Genomic DNA, 19,336 nt, shown 5'->3' with positions numbered 1-19,336 from the left:
GCAAAAATAAATAAATAAGACAATAGAAACCAGGAGTCTCCAGTCTGGGTGTCCTGAAGGGTGATGGATGATGCCACCAGTGTCCCAAGGCCCCCATCATGCCTAAAGCTGCAGGTGCCTGGCCTTGCCTTAGACTTGACTGATTACAGAGCTTTGGGTTGGGACACAGGAAGGAGCACAGCAACAAGCCTTCCAGGTCATTCTAAGTGCTGAAGTGGGACCCACCCATCCAGACAGCATTGTGTCCCCAAGCCAAGATTCCAAGTCACTGAGGCTGGGTTTACCATTGGCCTCAGCCAGTGAGCCTGTATTGGTCAAAAGAAAATCCTGTGAAGGGGGTTTTGATGCATTAGGAACTGTGCTAGATACTTTATCTGTTCTGGATCATTTAATCCTGACAGAAACCCGGACAGGATAGGTTTCAGCACCCCATTTTATTTTAGCATGACCGAAGTCAGGTAGTAAGCAGTGAAGTGTGGATTCGGATTCAGGGGTGTCTGAGACCGTGTCCCTACCACTTCCCAAGCCTCATGCTGTGTCCCTAATGTCACAGAAGAGAAAGAAGTGGGGCAAGATTGTGAAGCCAGGGGCGTGTTCTGTCATAGAGCAGTCGCCCCCTCGTGCGCCTCAGGGGGTGGTCGGTCGGGTTACCACAGAGACCAGCCAGTGGGACGTCTGGCATGACAAGCTGTAGCTCCTCTCTCCATGTGGGGTGTGTGTGCAGCACCCGCACGTGTGCACGTGCAACACCACTAGGGCTATCTTTAGGGTGAAGCCTTCTCAGTATCTGAATTTGAAAATCCCTGCAAGCATGTTGCTGGATCATCCACAGCTTAGCCCAGATGTTTGTATTGGAAGTTGTTTGCTGCTCTCGTGCCTCTTACGGTGCACTCCACAAGGAAACCACAAGCCAGCTGTTGATTGAGGGGACAACGGTTCTTTAGGCTACAGGTGCATGCTTCGTGCCACTGCCAACTTCAATTGCTTTTCAGGAAAAATTGCCCTAAAAGCGGGGGGGGGGGGGGGGATGGGAGGACATATTTGTCTGGAGGCATTAAGGAAGAAGGTAACATAAAAGACAACAGGCGACTCAGTGGGGCTGGTGTCCAATAGAGCAGAGCCTGGGGCGTTGTCACTTCTTGGGTCCTTGATTTATTCAACTTAAAATAGGGTCTTGGACCTGTTTCATCTAAAATGAAAATATATCCCCATTCTCTCAGAAACCTTTAATGGCTCCCCGCTTCCCCCAGAGTAAAAAATGCCCAGATCCTCATGGTGGTCTCTTGGGCTTCCCACAGCTCAGAACCACCATAGCAGTTTCCTGCTAACCCAGGACCACACCGGGTGCCATGCTGTCTCTTGAAGGAAAGTTAGGGGCCTGCTCCTGCCTCTGGGGCTCTGTAGTCACTGAACCCTTTGCCTCCTTCACATTTTTATTCAAATATCACTCCTCCACCTGAGCCCTTCTCTGCCATCGCCCCTCTCCCCCTTCCACTAATGCAGACAATCTCCATTCCTTGCCCTGCCTCGTTCTTCTCCACAGCAGGATCATCAGCTCCCATACCATGTCTGCCTGTATTTTCTTCTCTGGTGATTTCATACTAGAAGGACCATTTTGGATAATAGCAGCCAAGTGGGGGAAAACAAAAAACAAAACAAAAACCTAAAGTTAATCAAATGAGAGAAAAGTATTTCTAAAAACTAACTACCATATGGAAAGGAGCTGGGAGAAAAAAACAGTAGCAGTTACGATTTTAATAAAGCCTGGTACGTAGTACTGGTTTTCAAAATATCTGGGGGTAGGGAAGCAGAAATAGAAATTTAGCATGAAAACAAGCGATTAATTTCTTGGGGAGGTTGTGTGGTTCACTTGAGAAATCTGCAAAATAATCGATACTATTCTAATTTATAGTTCGATCTTTTTGGCAGCTGGGTCAAGAACCTGATTGGACGATGTCGCACAGTTTCTGGAGCAGAAAAAATGACCCCACGATGGGAACAAGACTACCACCTGCAGCTCATGGGCAAACTGGGATTGTTTTATGAATATCTTGAAATGAGTAAGTCCTTCGTGACGTAAATCATACTGGAACATGTTTTGGATCCCACATAATTAATTACCTGGCATAGTGAAATGGAAAAAAAACGTGTTTTTCTCCACTAGATAAAATTACACAGTCAGGCTTTAAACAAGATGACTGTGTGTGTCTTTGTCAATATTGTTTGTACAGAGCTAAAGGTTTATTACTACGCATTCCGATGGAAAACTCACTGAGGTCCATACTCACCGTTCTCAGTGCGCTCTACTCATGCCATCTGAGAACGAACTCACAGCTATGACTAGAGGTGATTCAGCTTGGGCTGGAGTCCACATAGGCACAGCTGTTGGCCGATACACTTCTGAGTGAGTCATTTAATCAAGGCTGCACCGACAGCCTGCAGGAGCACGCTGTTTCCAGGCACGGAGGATCACAGGGTTCCCCCTTTCACACCTCCCACTTACTTTTGACAGTTGTACCTATTTCTCCTGGCCCATCCTTTCTGTGTGGTTCCTTAAGTGACCTCATGGCTGATCACTGGCTTGAATTTAGAACTAACATTGGGCTGGTTTGGAATTAAGATTGAGGACAGGCCCCTTCTTTCTTGAATGCCGTTGTCCATTTGTGCAGTATTTGCCTAGGCTGTGTTTCTCTTCCGCTGGACTTGAATCTGAGCTCTTGGGTGTCTTTAAATGGACACATCTCAAAACATTTCCAAAGGAAGCACTGTCTTTTCTATATGCATGACACACTTGTATCCGTTGGATGGCTTACTATTTACATGTTTTCTATCTTTGCACTTTCAGCTAACCACTGCTCTGAATTACAATTTTTTTAAGCTTAAGAGAATAGAAAACGAGGCACAACATTTTGGTTGACGGGCCTTGCTTTTAAATAGGGATTTGTGTGTTTGCAAAGATACCCCTTCGTGGTTCCTGTTTACAAGTCTGCAGATAGAGGATGGTTTTATTAAATCACGTTCTATATATAATTGCTTTTAAAAATATACATTATACATGGAACACATCTGCTTCCCTCAGTGAGTGAGAGGTTTGTCTTATAGCTTCTTCAGTCAACAGTACCTTGCAGCCTGGAGTTTGATTTGAATTTCATTTTTGCTTTCGTTACGTTTCGTAACCAGGTTCAGTTAAGGGCATAGCTTCAGTACATAATGTAGAAGCTGTATTTATTTATTTATTCTGTTCATTTTCAAAAAGACTATAAGACAATTACCTCTGATTCCAAAATGAGTCATAACTGTAATATTTCTTATTGGAGCTATTATCAGCATTAATAACAACAACATTCTGGGACAGAATGTCATTTGTTATTTTAGCACCAAAAACATTGCTTGGAAAAAGTTATTTTTCTGTGGTTGACTAGTCAAATAGATTGTGTTGAAAGAAGTTATAGGAAAAGGTTGTGCTTTGGGGAGAAGTTGGCATGACTTTGAGTTTCATAATCTCATTAAAATAATTACCAACAAAATAATTCGGCCTCATCCTACCCTATAAGAAAGGATGGAATAATAACTGTTAAAGACAATTTTTTTTAGATTATTGAATTGTTTTCCTATTATCTAACTAATACCAAATGAATTAGAAAAATTCATCTGTTGTTAAGAGTAGGCCGTCTGATTGGTATTCAACACCAGAGCAAATTCTACTTTTTGTTATTTTAGTTTATGGGAGATAGAATTGCCAAGTACCTTTTGAATTATTTCTGTTTCTCCAAAATAAATATAGAGTGCCTTTGGTCTCATCACCACAGCTCCTTCCTTCTGGTTTTCCCCATATCTGTGAATGACACCACCATCTACCTTTTTAATTATGCCTCTTAGCTGTTGAGGGGAACCATCTTCTGCCAGACAACCCTGGAGCCTTATACTCTGCCACCACCTCTGTTCCCCTCTGTCCAATGGAGAAGATTAGAACTCTCCTCTGCCTGAAACACCCTTCTCTTCTCTACCTGAGGAATTCCTGCCAAGCCTCAGCAGTAACACTCAACTTTTCACACAGATTTGCTGTTCTTTTCTCTAGGCATTAACAGTGCTTGCCTCCTGCCTTGATGGCATCTGGCTCTATGTGTGCCTGTCCCCCTGGCTAGACTGATTCCCCTCGAGGTGGCTACCAAGACTTTTCCATCTTTCAGCCCTCAGCTGGAGCACCACGGTCTGGACCCGGTACTCATAAATATTTAAGTGACCTGAGCTTGGCATTTCAATACACACATACAGCTGTTAGTCGAGTTTGTGTTAACATGGCCCCCAGCATCCCAGTGAAGTTCTTTATGGCATGTCTTCGGGGTTTTATTTTTGGGTGAAATTTCTACTTTATTTATCTATTTCTGTCCACCATCCTTGGAGATGATTAAAGTAACCCTGGTGTGTTAACCAAAATTGCCTCCCCAGGTGTATGGGTGTATGTTCCTACCTTCTGAGAATTCAGACACAGGATACAGAGAAAGAGCCTGTCAGTCTACAGTCTGGAAGCCGTAAGATAACCATTCTGTGCTCCTAGCACTACACAGCGTAGAAACTCTCTTGAGAATTCAGTGGTGGCTTCCAGGGGCAGGTGCCACAAATTAAATGCAGTAAAGTGGCAGAGTGGACCCTGTTTTTCTCTAGCCCTGCCTCTTCTGCCCTTGTTAACTTGACCTTCTCTTCTTCCATCTCCAAGTTACTTTTTTAAAAGATCCATTGAAACAATGACCTTCAATTATTATTTTCTCCATCTAATTTACTATGATTACTGTCAGCACTTCAGCATCTTCTCGTACCCACCCCTTTTCCTGTCTCTCCAGTGCTCACCCCACTAAGCACCCCTATACTCTCTAGGACCCAGGCCTCTCTTCCCCCACTCCCTCATCTCTACTGTTTCTGCCCACCACCTGATGATGCCTCCTGTCTCTTCTCATTCATTCATTCATCCAATAAACATTTATGGAGCACCTGCCATGCCAAACACCGTATCAGTTGGTGGCGAAACCAAGTAAGACAGGGTGTCTGCCCTCACAGAGCCAAGGGACGAGATCAGACTTCCTAGAACAGGTGATACTTGAACTGGACTTTGAAGGATGGGTGCAAGTTGTCTATCTGAAGTATGGGAAAGGGACTAGACCTTTCATGCAGAGAGGCAGACCCATTTAAAAGTACCAGGGCATGAAACAGCTTGGCCAGTTCAAAGAGTGGCAAGTAAACAAAGTATGGTAAGAACAAAGGATCCATAGGTAGGACTATAAGGGAAGCAAGGGCTATGTCATAATGCTTGCTTAGCCAGGGGAGTAGAACTTATCCTTTTTTTTTTTTTTTAATATTTGTCAAAGAGAGAACACACAAGCAGGGGGAGTGGCAGGCAGAGGGAGAAGCAGGCCCTCACTGAGCAAGGAGCCCAATGCAGGGCTCGATCCCAGGACCCTAGGATCATGACCTGAGCCGAAAGCAAATGCTTAACCAACTTGAGCCACCCAGGCTTCCCTAGAACTTATCCTTAATGAACTTATGCTTGGAATATTTGTAAGCAAAAGAATTATATAATGTTTATTTTGAAAAAGATTAGCTCATTCTGCTGCAGAATGAAAGGTATTTAGAATGAAAATGATATTTGGGGAGGCTACACCAGGTAACCCACACAATTGGGTAATCCCCACACCTAAGTAGCGGTGGTAGGCATAGGAGTAGAGATCAGGGAGACAGATTTGATAAGTGTTAAAGAGATGACTAGTATAGTAATATATATAATATATAATAATAATTACATATAATGGAATTATTGAGATAATTTCCAGGAGATAGAATACGCAGGTGGAATATAAGGAGAAAAGTTGGTTTCAAGAAAATGGTTAGGCATTAGGTATTTTGTGTGTAAGGGGGGTCTGCAGGATGTGTCCATAGAAATGTCTACATTAGGAAGCTGGATCCATCAGGAGCTCAGAGGAGCTGCAGGTGAGGCCATGGGAGTGATTCAGGCCTGCCAGGCACAGAATTGATGATGAGGCCCTGGGGGGAAGGGTCATGTGAAGGGTCAATGGGGAAAGAGATCCACAAAGAGAAAGAAGAATAGCAGAACACTTGGAAGAGACGTAGCAGAGGGTTGTGTCAACATAGAAGCCGAGAGGGTGCGTGATAACATTGCTTAAGAGGGATTTGAACACCGAATAAAAGGAGCATGATGTGAAATACACAGAGAAGCGAGAGCCGAAGCCCCTGCCTCATTGCTGGACATGGGGTTAAGTAGAAGCCACACCCTATAGCTAGGTAGCGTTTTTAAAAAAAAAATTGTGTGCACATGCACGTGCGTGTACGCACACACACATACACAACCCTCACCTTGGCTTTTTAAATTCTTTAAGTAAAACAAAAGTCAAGAGAGAAAAGCATTCCGCTGAGAGGGAAATACTTGGCCGTATCAAAAACAGCCTAGTAATCCAACAAATAAGGACTGAAAATGCACGCTGGCTTAGGAATAGGCCGTCACTGCAGAGTGAGCGCCACGAGGGCTGAGGCAGGAGGTGTGGCTCTGAGGAAGGAGGGAGTGGTGGAGAAATAGATGAGGGGGTATTTCGAGAAGCTTGACTGCACAGTGAAGAAGAAAGCAGAGTGGTAGAGAGCAATATAGGGTCCTGAAAAAATTCGAGTCAAGGATTATTTGGGTCTTTGCAGTGTGTGTTTTTTGCCTTGCAGAATCCATAGGTCTTTTTTGTTGTTGATTTCAGAAGTTTAGAAAGTTCTTCTCGTTTGAACATCAAAACAGGTTATATACCGTGTTGATTTTTCTGGTGCATTATTTTTAAATTAATCCATTTGTAATTTATTTTGGTGTCAGAAGTGAAGACTCCATACCTTTTTTTCCAGTGATGTAGCTAATTGCTCTAATACTTGAATCCACTGATTTGAAGTATCAGTTTTTATGATATAGTGAAATCTCATGGATATCTGCCTCTCTTCTGTTTCGTACTGTGAATGCACTATCTTTGAACTGTTTCAGTTGCCATCGTGTGATAATACGCATTGGGTTCTCTCTGGTCCCACCTTAGCCTTTCTCGCAATGTCTCTCATGCTGTCAGTTCAAGAATCCCTCTTCATTATTTTACCTGTGTAGTTGTGTAGATTTCTTGAAAAACTTTAGCATCACCTTTCAGCTTAAAAAAAAAATCTATTGAGGATTATTAATTAAATTTGCATTAGATTTTGAAATTCTATTTTGGAGAAAATAACTGAGTCCCCCAACTTCAGTCAGCCCAGTTAAGAGTATGGGACTTTCGGCCATCCATTCATTTATCAGTATTTGTTTTTATTTTTTTAGGCCGTTATCATATCAGTGTCAACATTTCTCACTAATTTATTCCTAAATAGTCTGAACTTTTATTGTTATTTTAAATGGCATCTTTTCTGTTTGGCCTATTTAACTGGGTTAATTACCAGTATAGTCCTAATTTCTGGCTTCTCTTGAATAATGAGGAGATTTGGCAACATTGGACCCTCATTCCGATGTGGAACTGTGAGTAGTCCCTTTCATTAGCCTACGGACTTGCCAGTATGCCACAGTTGACTGTACCCACTCCATGCATTTCTATTCTTGCCTGGCCCCTGTGGGCAGATGAGTTCATGTAGGGGCAGGTGGTCTATAGACACAGTCAGCAGCACAGCACCAAGCACTAGTGTCAACATCTATGACATCACCAGCTCTGGTCCTTGCCTGTCTTTCCTGAAGGTGATGGCTCCTGCCTGGCCTGAGGACCTGCCAGATCTTTCCAGCCCTCTCTCTTCTTCTGCAACACACCCTGGCCTCTCAGACCAGAAGCACATGCCAATTCCTTCTAGCCACACATCCCTCCATAGTCTTGCCCTTTTTGGCCAGATTGGTCCCTGCCCCTTTTCTGAGCCATAGCTGTAAAGAGGCTGTAAATCTTCCTTTTACTCACAGCCTTATTTCCATATCTGTACTAGTTTACTTGAAAGGTTTCTTTTAGATCTCTGGCCATCTCATTCCTAAACTTTACTACACACCGCCCCCCCTGCCATGGTACAGTTTACCCCAAATCTCTGATGTCTGTCTATAGTGATGCCATATAAATGACAGACAAGGAAGAAAAGAACTTCTAAGCCATCACTTGAATTTTTATTTACTGTGACCACATAGACTGCAACAATGTCAAGAGAAAAATTCCTAAAGAAGTATATTTTGCCTTATTAGGCCACTTTCAACACATACATGTCTGCAATTTGTAATAATATTACAAATTCTCTGAATGTGCTGCATTGCATTTGCAGACTCGGGGGAGCTCACTCATTTGCCTGTTTCTAGCATATTTCCTCTAACATTCTCTAAACAGAGTCTTCCCAAAAGTCCATTTCTTATTTCTTTTTAACTTGTTAGATGCTTCCACAATATTCCTGGTGGTTTTTTTTTTTTTTTTTTCCCTAAATCACAAATCCTCTTCCAACATTCTATTATTTCCGCAGAGAATGGATAATATACTTGGAGTGTCCCAACTTTACTGCCAGCGAATAACTTTAGTTGATTAAAGATTTTAAATATATGATTCCTACTCCATGTATACGTATGAAAGAAACCGGCTCTAACCAGTCTTCTTTCCAGACACTTCACCTTTGTCTTTGGTTCGGGTTCTTTCCCTGTTGAACATTGTTACTACCATGGATGTCTTTTCTCTTTGGGATTCAGTTTGTTGTTTGCCTTTGTCTTTATAAGAGTAAAGGAGAGTGTGTGTTGTCCTCCCATCCACCCACCGCTCCATGATGCGTGTCCATTCCATTGACAGTTATTCAGTTTGGGTTCGTCACCTTATTTGTGGCCTCTTTTCCACTGGCCCCCCTGTTGGCTCTGGTGAACAATATATTGGAAATAAGAGTGGACGCATGGAAAATGACTACCCAGTATAGACGCATGGTTCCAGAAAAAGCCCAAGACATCGGAGCGTGGCAGCCCATCATGCAAGGAATAGCAATTCTGGCTGTGGTGACCAATGTGAGTACACCTAGGCTTCCCAGGGTAAAGAGCTCGAGAAATCCAAAAATGCAGTAGTGTTGCTACCTAAAGAATCAAATGTTTGCTCTATTTTTTTTTTTTTGAATGGGAGGGAGATGCCAATACTAATTTCTACGTAAAAACAGTTGTTATAACTATGATTATTACTATTTTTTAATGTTCTTCATTGTTTATATTATTCGTGACTTATAAATCAAGACCTCTTACAGGAACAGTTGCTAAGAGTGACCATTATGCTATTATTGTTCATTTGCTAAAGGTTTTATTTAATAGTAATAGTAATAAGAGTAAGTACCAACTCTCTCACTATTATCCAATAGTGCTTTTATTTTTTTTCCCCAATAGTGCTTTTAAAACAGAGATAGTAATCTGTCCATTTGTAGTGGGAGGATGCTAAATTAAGAACTATCCTTCTACCCTATTTTACCATATATTCCGTACTATTAACTGAAAATATTAACTATTTGATGATGGTGTGTGTATAAGCAGTTTGCATTCCATTCACGTGTTACCTTCCTTTTCTCCTAGGGCAGAGGTTCTATAGGGAAGGGGGCTTTAGAATGGGTCCCATCTCTCTCCTCCACCCCAGCCGTGGCCTTTGCTCACCACTCACTGGTCATTAGCTAAGCAGCCTCATACCCTGTATGTGTCCCAGTTTGGGGGAACAGAACACAGTCCTTCATAACCTGTATAGGCTTTGGACCAATCTGAACAGTCACTACCCCCTACCTCCCCTTCCCTTCTCCCACTCCCTTTTTTAAAACACAGGCCAACAAGGAGCTCTCAGGGAGAAAAAGTTCCATTCCAGCCCAATAGGGGAATGACCACCTTCCCTAGAAATATCTTTACAACTGGGGCTATTTCCTCCCTTATTTCACTAACCATTTTACTCTCAGGTCACAATCCCAACACGGTGATATCCGAGTTTTAATTTCTTTGTCAAGCCACACTTGCCTGGAGTCCGCAGCCTTTTCCCACAAGCACTTGTAGAAACAGAATTCAGCAAGTGCCTGTGGGTCAGGCTCTTGGTCAGGCTCAGCACTGCGGACACAGGTCAGACCCAAAGTCCAGCTCTCACTGCTGTAGCTTCCCAGCTGCATGACCTTGGGCCAGACCTTAACACTGGAGAGCTTCAGTTTATCATTTGTAGATTGAATAATTCCTTGCTGCATATTTTAAAACTACTATATACCATAAAGAGTAACCAGGGACTTCAGGGAGTTAATGCATGGAGCCTGGTCCTCATGCAGTGTTAGCTATTGTTATTCTCTTCATCACCCATCATCAGTAACAGTGACTGTGTAGACTTTGACAGGTATCTAAACTAAAGGCACAAGATTTTTACAATGTGTCACTGAGCTGTGGTTACAGTTTTACACAATCAAGCCAATTTTCTGGAACCCAGCTGTCACCCCCTGCCAAGATCCCTCAAGTTATCCAAATCGTATGCTATCCCTGCTTTCTGAATAAAGTTGCAAATTGCACACAAAAGACTACTGCTAGGTTATATCATTTTCCATTTACCCAAGTAACCCACACCTTCCACATCCCCTGTGCTACGAAATGAAGACTGATGTGCAGAAATAGGACAGTGAGGCTTTTCAAGTTCTACAGTCATAAAAGAATGAGTCTGTCACATTCAGGATGCTGTATGGCACGAAGCAAGGTAGGAATGTGGACCTGGGCACTTTAGGAATATTTAAGCAACAAGGTTTGAAACTTAAAGTGTTTTTGTTTGAACTTCAGCTAACCGGAAACCTCAGATGATTTGTACTCCCCATTCCCAGCACTCTGGTTGATTGTCGTAGGCACCTTCTCCCGATATCCCCAGCAGGGCTCCACTCCATTGGCACAAATGGGGTATTTGCTGTGTTTCTAAGGCTACCGTGTAGGGGGTGTGTGGGTGTGTAAACAGGCACCTGCGTGCTTGCTCATTGGTGCTTGTCCAGTAGTTGTTTTTTCTCATAACTTAGGCATCATTTTATTATACCCTAGGAAAACTGCTTTTTAGATCATTGAACTACAGACCATCCTTTTCCCCATATAATTAGGATTTGGTCCAGCTTCCAGGCTGCAGGTCCTGTTGCATGTTTGTGTGTCTGTAGGAATGGCCCATTCCCTCCCATACCTAATGTAGGCCTCTACCATCTACTGGGCACAGAGAGGGCGAACTTTCCTTAGTAGGAGAACTTTCAACTATAGGAGAAAGAATAGCCACCAGGGATGAAAATGGACATCAAGCAAGAGTTCGGTATGAAATCCTTCATCTTCCAGCAGCTCGTACAATAATAGACTGAATTGACAGGTTGTACCAGGCCACAGTATCTGCCATTGAAGACCGATTTTAATTTATTTCGACAGAAATGGAAAAGCAGCACACCGCATTTACTTGCACTTTTGCAGTGTGTCTCAAAGCAGCTCAGTTCAGGAGGAACAAGGGTCTTGTCAGAAGACAAGAGAATTCTCTTCCTTGTTGGAATTTCTGTAGCTTCTGGAGCACATCTGCAGGTGATTCTGTAAAAGCTATGGTTAAATAACAGGAAATGTTAAACTATTGAAATCTGGAACAAGTAAAATATTCTTGTCCTACATCCCTCCCCAACCCCACCCAGAGGCGAACAGACACACATACGTCAGAGGAAATGACAAAGCTGGTTCTATTAGGGGGAGCAATTTTGCAATAGGAAAGCCCCCTTTGTTGTTTTTCTTGCTCTGCTGAGATCTTGTTTGTTGACTTGTGGTCTCACTGCATCTAAACCATATGTTCAGATGAACACTATTAAAAATCATATTGTGCCAAAAACATGTCTTTCTGCTTCAGTAAATGAATCATTTAGCTTTGTTTATTCACATAGAATTTGGGTTAAAGTATATTCCTTACGTTCTCCCTCTTTCAAACCAATTTTATACATTGGAGAGTTGAAAGCCCAAATTAGAGAATTTTAGAGAAAAATTCATGTAATTCATAATACCCTTCTATCCTGATAGAGGGCTGCCTGACACAGACTCAGGTTTAAAACTGATCTTAATTTATTCCTTTAATCTTGGAACACGCTAGACTTTCTTCAGTTAGTCTTTCTGAAGTTTAGAGGCTTAGACACGAAGTCCATTAAAACGGGCATACACTTGACCATATGAATCGCGCAACTCCAAGAGTTTCTTGCTACGTACATTTTAAAATTAATAAAAAATGTTTGCTCTCTAATGAAGCAACACATGTAAGTATATACTGACGGTTTAAAATCAGACTGTGGGTTGATGTGCATAAGTCAAGATACTCTAGGGGAAAAAAGTATGAATTTGAAGGCCCTTATTAGATTAAGGAAAATCTATTTTATGCAATTTATAAAAATAGAATTAATTTTAAGAGGCAAGTGATTTAAAAAATGAGTTTTATATCAATTGTAAACTCTACAAAGGAATTATGTAAGGCCACATTATTTTTGTAATACTGACCCTAATATTACTTAGACAAAAGGGCCTTCTCAATCATAAAAGAAAGATTAAAATTATATTGAGTTTCAAGGTTGAGTTGTATAATATTCTAATTTTTGGAAACCTAATTTATATACAACATATGCAAGCAACTTCAGTTAATCCAGGATACCCTGGTCTACAATTACTATTACTGTACTTAAGACACCTAAGAGGCAAGTTGCAGACCTTTGCTTTTCAACTGCAGACGGACTTCTGGACAGCCCTTATGTGAACTGAAGACCAAGAGGAAGTAACTATCCTTTAAAGCATTGCTCAAAGACTTTAGGACACTGGCTATCTATATCCATTTGACGGTTAGGAAAGGATTAAAGTTTCTGAATCTTTCATTTAAAAAAAAATCAATGAACACACAATTCTGGTGTGTTTGTTAACCATAGCTATAGAGGCTCTAAATTAACAACCCCCTTCTTGTTTTCCTCCCCAAACAGGCCATGATTATTGCTTTCACATCTGACATGATCCCCCGCCTGGTGTATTACTGGTCCTTCTCCGTCCCTCCATATGGCAACCACACCCATTACACCATGGAAGGATACATCAACAGTACTCTCTCCATCTTCAACGTCTCAGACTTCAAAAACCAAAGCAAGGGAAATCCAGACCCTAAGGCTGTTATCCCTACCACATGCAGGCAAGTTCTGCTTACATGTTTAAAAATGTACTTCCTCTTTTAAAGGACTTTCATTGTCATGTAATTCTAAATAAAACTGCTGGAGACATTCCCCAGCCCCCCGCCCAGGTTTCTTTTCAGCCAAACTTAATACAGGCTGGGGTCAGAATTTACCAATCAGAACATAAAGCATCATTTAAAGATGGGAGTTTCAAATGATCACAGGGAAACTAATCCAGGAGAAGAGTCTTGTTCGTATCTTAGAAAGGAAGAAACTCAAGGAGTTCCCAAAAACAAGTCAATTCAGTTGTAATGACTAGTCTGTTATTCAAGCACAAGCTGATGTGCTGAGTGACAACAAAGCAGCACTCTCACTCCAAGAAATACAAAAATGAGAAATGTGAAGACTGCATGCTCACCTGGCCACATTCTCGAAAGCATTCCATGAGGCCTCTCTGCATTTATTGTGGTGGCTGGTGAGGTCAGCTGTGGACAATAAACAAGTAAATCACTACTTGATAAAGTTTGTGGACTACAGGTCCTAAAGTTTTTTTTGTTTTTTTTTTGTTTTTGTTTTTTTTTAAATTCAGTGTCTTAACCCTAAAGGAGGATTTTAAATCTCATTTAGTTCAACTCCTCAAACCCTTCTCTGGTTCAGATTCTCAGCAGCACAACCGAGAAACCAGAAATAAGCCCCAAATAAATGTTTTTAGAGCCTCTTCAGAATCCCATATCAAATCTTCTTACTCTTACTTGACATAATTCTAAAGAGTAGTTAAACTCTTCCAGGTCTAAAAGGTTACAGGCGGAAAATTTGAGAGGTGCTACCTGAGGGCAATTGACTAACAGCAGTAGCTCCTGACCTCTAAAAAGGAAATTAGGTTGATTATAATACAGCAAGCAATCGGGCATTCCTCTCTAGAAGGAGAGGTAGCCCGTAGCTGAGGGAAGCCTGCTGATACCACGAGATAAATTTATAATCCTATTTGTGAAAATACACCACATCGTTTTAGTTTTATACTCTTTTGAGAAAGCAAGAATAAAACTCTGACAAAAAATTTTTTAAATACTTTCCTTTTTACACATATGGTGTATGACATTACCATCATCTTCCTATTTTATGTTAAGTATTACTGGACTCATTATTTCAGGATTTTGTAGCCAAATTAAACTTTTGGAGAAAATTTATAGGATGTCCAGTTTTAAAAAGCAGTGCATTAATTAGGACCTCTTTTGAAAGGGGTCCTTGCTTTCACTACTTAATCAAAAAGAACCTCCTGATATCCCTGTTTTACTTTTCAGGTATCGTGATTTCCGGAACCCACCTGGACACGAACAGCAGTATAAACACAACATCTACTACTGGCACGTGATCGCAGCCAAGCTGGCTTTCATCATTGTCATGGAGGTAAAAGAAGTATATTTTGAAAGAGCTTATACGGCAGTATATTTGCAGACCTTTCATTAGCATTAAGTATTGCCAACTCGGACTTAAAATACATTCTTTTCTCTTGCTAGCAACTATTTTAGGACATCTATTAATGAAATTTAACAGGCAAACACCCATAAGGCTCTCATTAATGAAATGAAATCGATTATCCGCTTAAAAATGTGAAAGCATTTTGTGTGCTAGGGGGATTCGCTGACTCTCACTGCAGTATTGAGTGCCTTTTTTAAAAATTTGGGGGTGCTGGGCTGCATTCTAGACCACGAAGGGGCTTATTGAAGACGACTAAGATGGGATCTCTGCCCCTGAGGAACTTTATTGCTGTCGTAGTTTTATTTGTACTACTATTAAGTATTTTTATTACATTTTCATAATCTACCTCTTAGAATAGTCTTTTTATATCCCTAAAATTAACCAGCTCTTAAAATGACTGAGGCAGCAATAAATTTGAAATTGAACTAAGCAACTTTACTTCTGACGCAGAGGGAATAACCACTACCAAACTCTGAAGGCTCAGAAGTTGCTTGATGGGTGTGGTCCCAGTTAGGGTAACACTTAAAGGTTGATTTTTCTCATATAGCGAAGTAGGTGGCGGCTCCTGAATCAAGACCAGCTCGCTGACAGGGACAGGATCTCTGACTCTCTGGCACTTGCTCTCACGCGCGCTCTCGCTCTCAGCACGTCGTGTGTGTGTGGCTGCAGGGTGAGAGCTGCAACTCCCGGTGGAACACGTACAGGGTCTAGACAGTAAGGAGAAAGAAAAGGGACGCTCTCCATATCTGTTCCTTTTTGTCAGGAGAGAAAATGCTTTGCCAGAAGCCTCCAGGGCACACGGCTCCTCCAAGCAACAGAGTAGGCTGAGATGGGATGTGTTGGGTTTGCTCTGAACGAAATGAGAATCTGTTAGCAAGAAAAAAAAGCCGGATAGGCTGCATGGCTTTGATCATTTTTCTAGTTTGATATTTATTTAAAAACAAACACAACACAACATTAACAGCAGAGGAAACAAGTTGTCATTTAGCTCCCCATCATCGGAGGATTCCTGGAGTATCTGCTACATCATGAAGAATCACTAGTTTATATTCAGATATGTAGTGGTCAAAGTGTTTCGACTTATGCTTCTGAAATCATGGCTGACTAGATACTCTGAGGGGCCATTTCACTACAAAACATTCACAGTCAGCTTAAAGTAGAATTTCCTTTGCATTTTTGAGCTCAGTGAAAGGAAGGAGAATCTACAAAGAGGGGCAGAAAGGTGATGGCTCAGCTCGAGCAGTGAGCACCCCCTGAGGCACAGGGGCCTCTGAGGACACGGGGGAGGGGGGGGGCGCGGGTGGTGGCAATCAGCTCCTGGCTCGAGAGTCTCAAGGGCGCCAAGCAGTGGGTCAGCCCCAAGGTGGACCAGCTAAAGTTGAGACTCTTGGATTCAGCCAGGGTGCCCCCCCCCCCCGCCGACAAAGAGCTAAATTTGTCTCAGAGCAGAAGGAAATGCATATATTCCCTGGAGAAAAGAATGTCCTCCGTTTAGACCACAGTTTTCTCTCAGATTGAAATAATCAGATATGAGCTTCCAAAGATGAACAATAATAACATGGGGAAATGAGAAAAGTGAGATTCAGAGGGAAGAAAATAATAATTTGGACCCTCAATAACTTAAAGAGTATGCATCATCACATTAGAAATTATAAATTAAAATGTGTATGAATATGTTTAAACAAAAAATGAGCAATTGACAAATGAGCAAACAATAAGAAACTAAAAAATTACAAGGTAATCTTGAAAAATATATAGTTGTTGAAATGAAAAAGCATATGGATTAAACAGAAGTCTGAAGCAAGAATGAATGAATGGAGAGGTCTGAAAAAAATTACTCCCAGCACATCACAGGGAGAGAAGAAAATGGAAAATGTAAAAAAGAGATTAAGCAGTTTTTTAAAAAAATCCACAGAAGGAAAAAAAAATACTAGAGGAGAGACAATATTTAAAGAATTAATGGCTAAAATTCTTCCCAAAGAAATGAAAGGGATCTGTTCACAGAGCAGAAAGCACAGCAAACATCAGGCAGAATACAGAAATCCAGGCTTCCAGAGATTGTAACAAAAGTGCAGCTCGTTGAAGATAAGATCTTAAAAGCAACCAGAGAAAAAGGACAGATGACTGATAAAATTGAAATGAGAGTAGACTTTAACAGCAGCGTGGAAGCCAGAAGCAAGTAGTCAAATATCTTCTAAAACGCTAAAGAAGGGAACTATAAGCCTAGAATTATAACAAAATTTTGAGTAATTGAAAAATCTTTCCATAAAGAAAATGCCAGCCCATATGATTTTGTAGGAGAATGATGCCACACTTTCTAGAAGTATACTTTCAGATCATTTTAGTTACCTCCAGAGACCAGAAAAAGAAACACTCACCAACTCCTTTTAGATCCTTAAATCAGACAGGAATAGAAAGAGGAAAATTATAATCCAGTCTCCTTTGTTGCATTGATGCAAGGATCTTTTTAAAATGTGCCGATTGAATCTAGCAATATATTTTTTAAAGATGACATCAGGCCACATTGGTTTTACCCCAGAAATGGAAGGGTAGCATAATACAGAAAGTCCACGTCTATAAATATAGATGGGGAAAAAAAAAACCTCTCCTTCCTACATCATCAGCTTTTGCCCCTTTACTCTATAATTTCCATCTTTCAGACACACTCTCATCTCAAATATTCTCCACTCTCCCATTACCTGACTAATTAGAAGCCTTTGACACAGCTGATCACTCTCTCCTTCTTGAAGTTCCTCCTCAGTTGGCTCCCAGGAAAACTTTTTTTTTCCCTTTTCCTCTTATCTCACTAGGCCGTCCCTTCATAATTTTAGTCCCTTCCTTCTCTTTCTTTTCTCTCTCCTCACAGCTTTGGTGACCTCATGCAGTCCGTTGGCTTTAAATGCCATGTATATGCCAGTGACTCAACGATCTATGTATCTCCAGAACCCCTCTCTCCTGAACTCAACCCACGAATCCAATGTCTACTTGACCTTTCTGCTGGGATAGCTAACAGATACATCTACCGCCCCAAATGCCCATATTTTCTTCAATCCACCTGGAATGTTCTCCACTCCATGCTGCCCTAAATGTTCCACCCACAGTGGGTTTGCCCCCTCTCAGTCATGGCATTTGTAGCTACCTCACTGGTTGTTAAGAATTTCGCCCTTAAGCGTCCCCCACTTACCCCACATGCAATGCTGCTGGCTTTCTTTGGACAGTACATTGCAGATCTGACCATTACCAACTCTGCTTCTATAACTGGGTTGGAGCCACCATCATTTCTCACCTGAATTAGGGCTGTGGGCTCCTAAATAGGCTCTCTGCTGCCTTCACATCTCACTCAGAGTAAAAGCCACAGTCCTTTCAGTGCTGTGCAAGGCCTGACACATTCTAGCCATGCTCGGTTACCTCTCTCTCTCGTCCCTCACATCCCTCCACCCCTACTGTTCCTGATGCACAGCCAGCAGGCTTCCACCACACAGACTCTGGACTGACTGTTCCCTCTGCCTCGCATGCCTTTCCTCCTGATGTCTGCGTGGCTAGTTTCCTCGCCTCCTCAAAGCCTTGGCAAAGTGAGCCATACCCAGTCTGATCTGTATAAAATCCATCTGAAATTGGCCTCCCACATAACACAAAAACTCCTACTCTGCTTTACTGCTTTCTCCACGCTCTTATCACGTGAACACCATGTACAATTTATTGATTTTTAATGATGTTCATTGTATGTTATGTATTTCCTTGGTAGGTCAGAGACTTTTGCATAAGGAACAAATAAAAACTTGTTCAGTATCGTTAATCATCAGAAACATAAGACTAAAATGAAAGTGCATTTTATAATCACTATGTTGGTGAGAAAAAAAAGCGATGACCACACATGCTGGCAAGAATGCAGAGCCCCTGAAACCATCACATGCTGCTGGTGGAGGTGGAAGCTGGATTAACTACTTTGGAAAAGACTTTGGTACCATCTTGGAAATTTGAATATTCATTTAACAGAGTCTTGCCAGTTCTACTTCTAGGTCATCCCCTTGAGAAACTCTCACAGATGTCCTCCAGAATCCAAATGCAAAAACATTCTTAACATGATTGTTTCTAATAAAAACACTAGAAACAAGACCAGTACATTTTGATGGGGGAATCGACAGGAGACTCTTACACAGAATTATGAACAAACTGTAGTTATGCACAATAACATGGATGGATTAGAAACTAGTTTTGAATGCAAATGTCATTTTTAAGGGTGTGTGGGTGGCACAGTTCAGCATCCAACTCTTGGTTTAAGCTCAAGTCATGATCTTGTGGTCATGGGATGGAGCCCCGTGTTGGGCTCTGTCCTCAGTGAAGAGTCTGCTTGAGATTCTCTCTCCCTTTCGCTCTACCCCTTCCTGCTCATGTGCACTCTTTTTCTCTCTCTCTAGTAAATAAATCTTTTTAAAGTAATTTGCAAAAGACCATATACAGTATCCTACTTTTTATAAAGCCCAAATCAAGGGAGACTAAACAATATATTATTTGGGGCTATATACATATTTTGTTAAACAGGTTCTCAAAAATAAAATGATACAGATAGACTCACACAGATAGGATTTAGTGCTAATCTTTGGGGGAAGAGGCCTGGAAATGAGATAGGAAAGGAACACACGCAAAAATACTATAGCATTGGGGCGCCTGGGTGGCTCAGTGGGTTAAGCCGCTGCCTTCA

The 19,336-nt window shown here is 41.5% G+C and overlaps 1 protein-coding gene and 1 long non-coding RNA gene across 6 annotated transcripts in view; one reads left to right on the top strand and one right to left on the bottom strand.

Moving 5' to 3' along the window:
• ANO6 (anoctamin 6) overlaps positions 1–19,336 on the top strand; it is a 188,510-nt gene that overhangs the window by 165,594 nt on the left and 3,580 nt on the right. For all 4 annotated transcript variants that reach the window (XM_047739729.1, XM_047739731.1, XM_047739732.1 and 1 more), the window contains 4 exons: positions 1,930–2,060; positions 8,820–9,025; positions 12,973–13,175; positions 14,457–14,562. In XM_047739729.1, coding sequence (XP_047595685.1) covers positions 1,930–2,060; positions 8,820–9,025; positions 12,973–13,175; positions 14,457–14,562 — 646 coding nt within the window. The remainder of the gene's footprint in view (positions 1–1,929; positions 2,061–8,819; positions 9,026–12,972; positions 13,176–14,456; positions 14,563–19,336) is intronic.
• Positions 11,359–19,336, bottom strand: part of LOC125106122 (uncharacterized) — a 55,553-nt gene continuing 47,575 nt past the window's right edge. For both annotated transcript variants that reach the window (XR_007129233.1, XR_007129234.1), the window contains exons 3-4: positions 13,574–13,640; positions 11,359–11,569 (exon numbers count right to left, since the gene is read on the bottom strand). This is a non-coding gene — a long non-coding RNA (uncharacterized LOC125106122). The remainder of the gene's footprint in view (positions 11,570–13,573; positions 13,641–19,336) is intronic.

Source organism: Lutra lutra, chromosome 8 (genome assembly GCF_902655055.1).
Source record: "Lutra lutra chromosome 8, mLutLut1.2, whole genome shotgun sequence".
NCBI lineage: Eukaryota > Metazoa > Chordata > Mammalia > Carnivora > Mustelidae > Lutra > Lutra lutra.
This window is presented reverse-complemented; position numbering and strand designations above follow the sequence as displayed.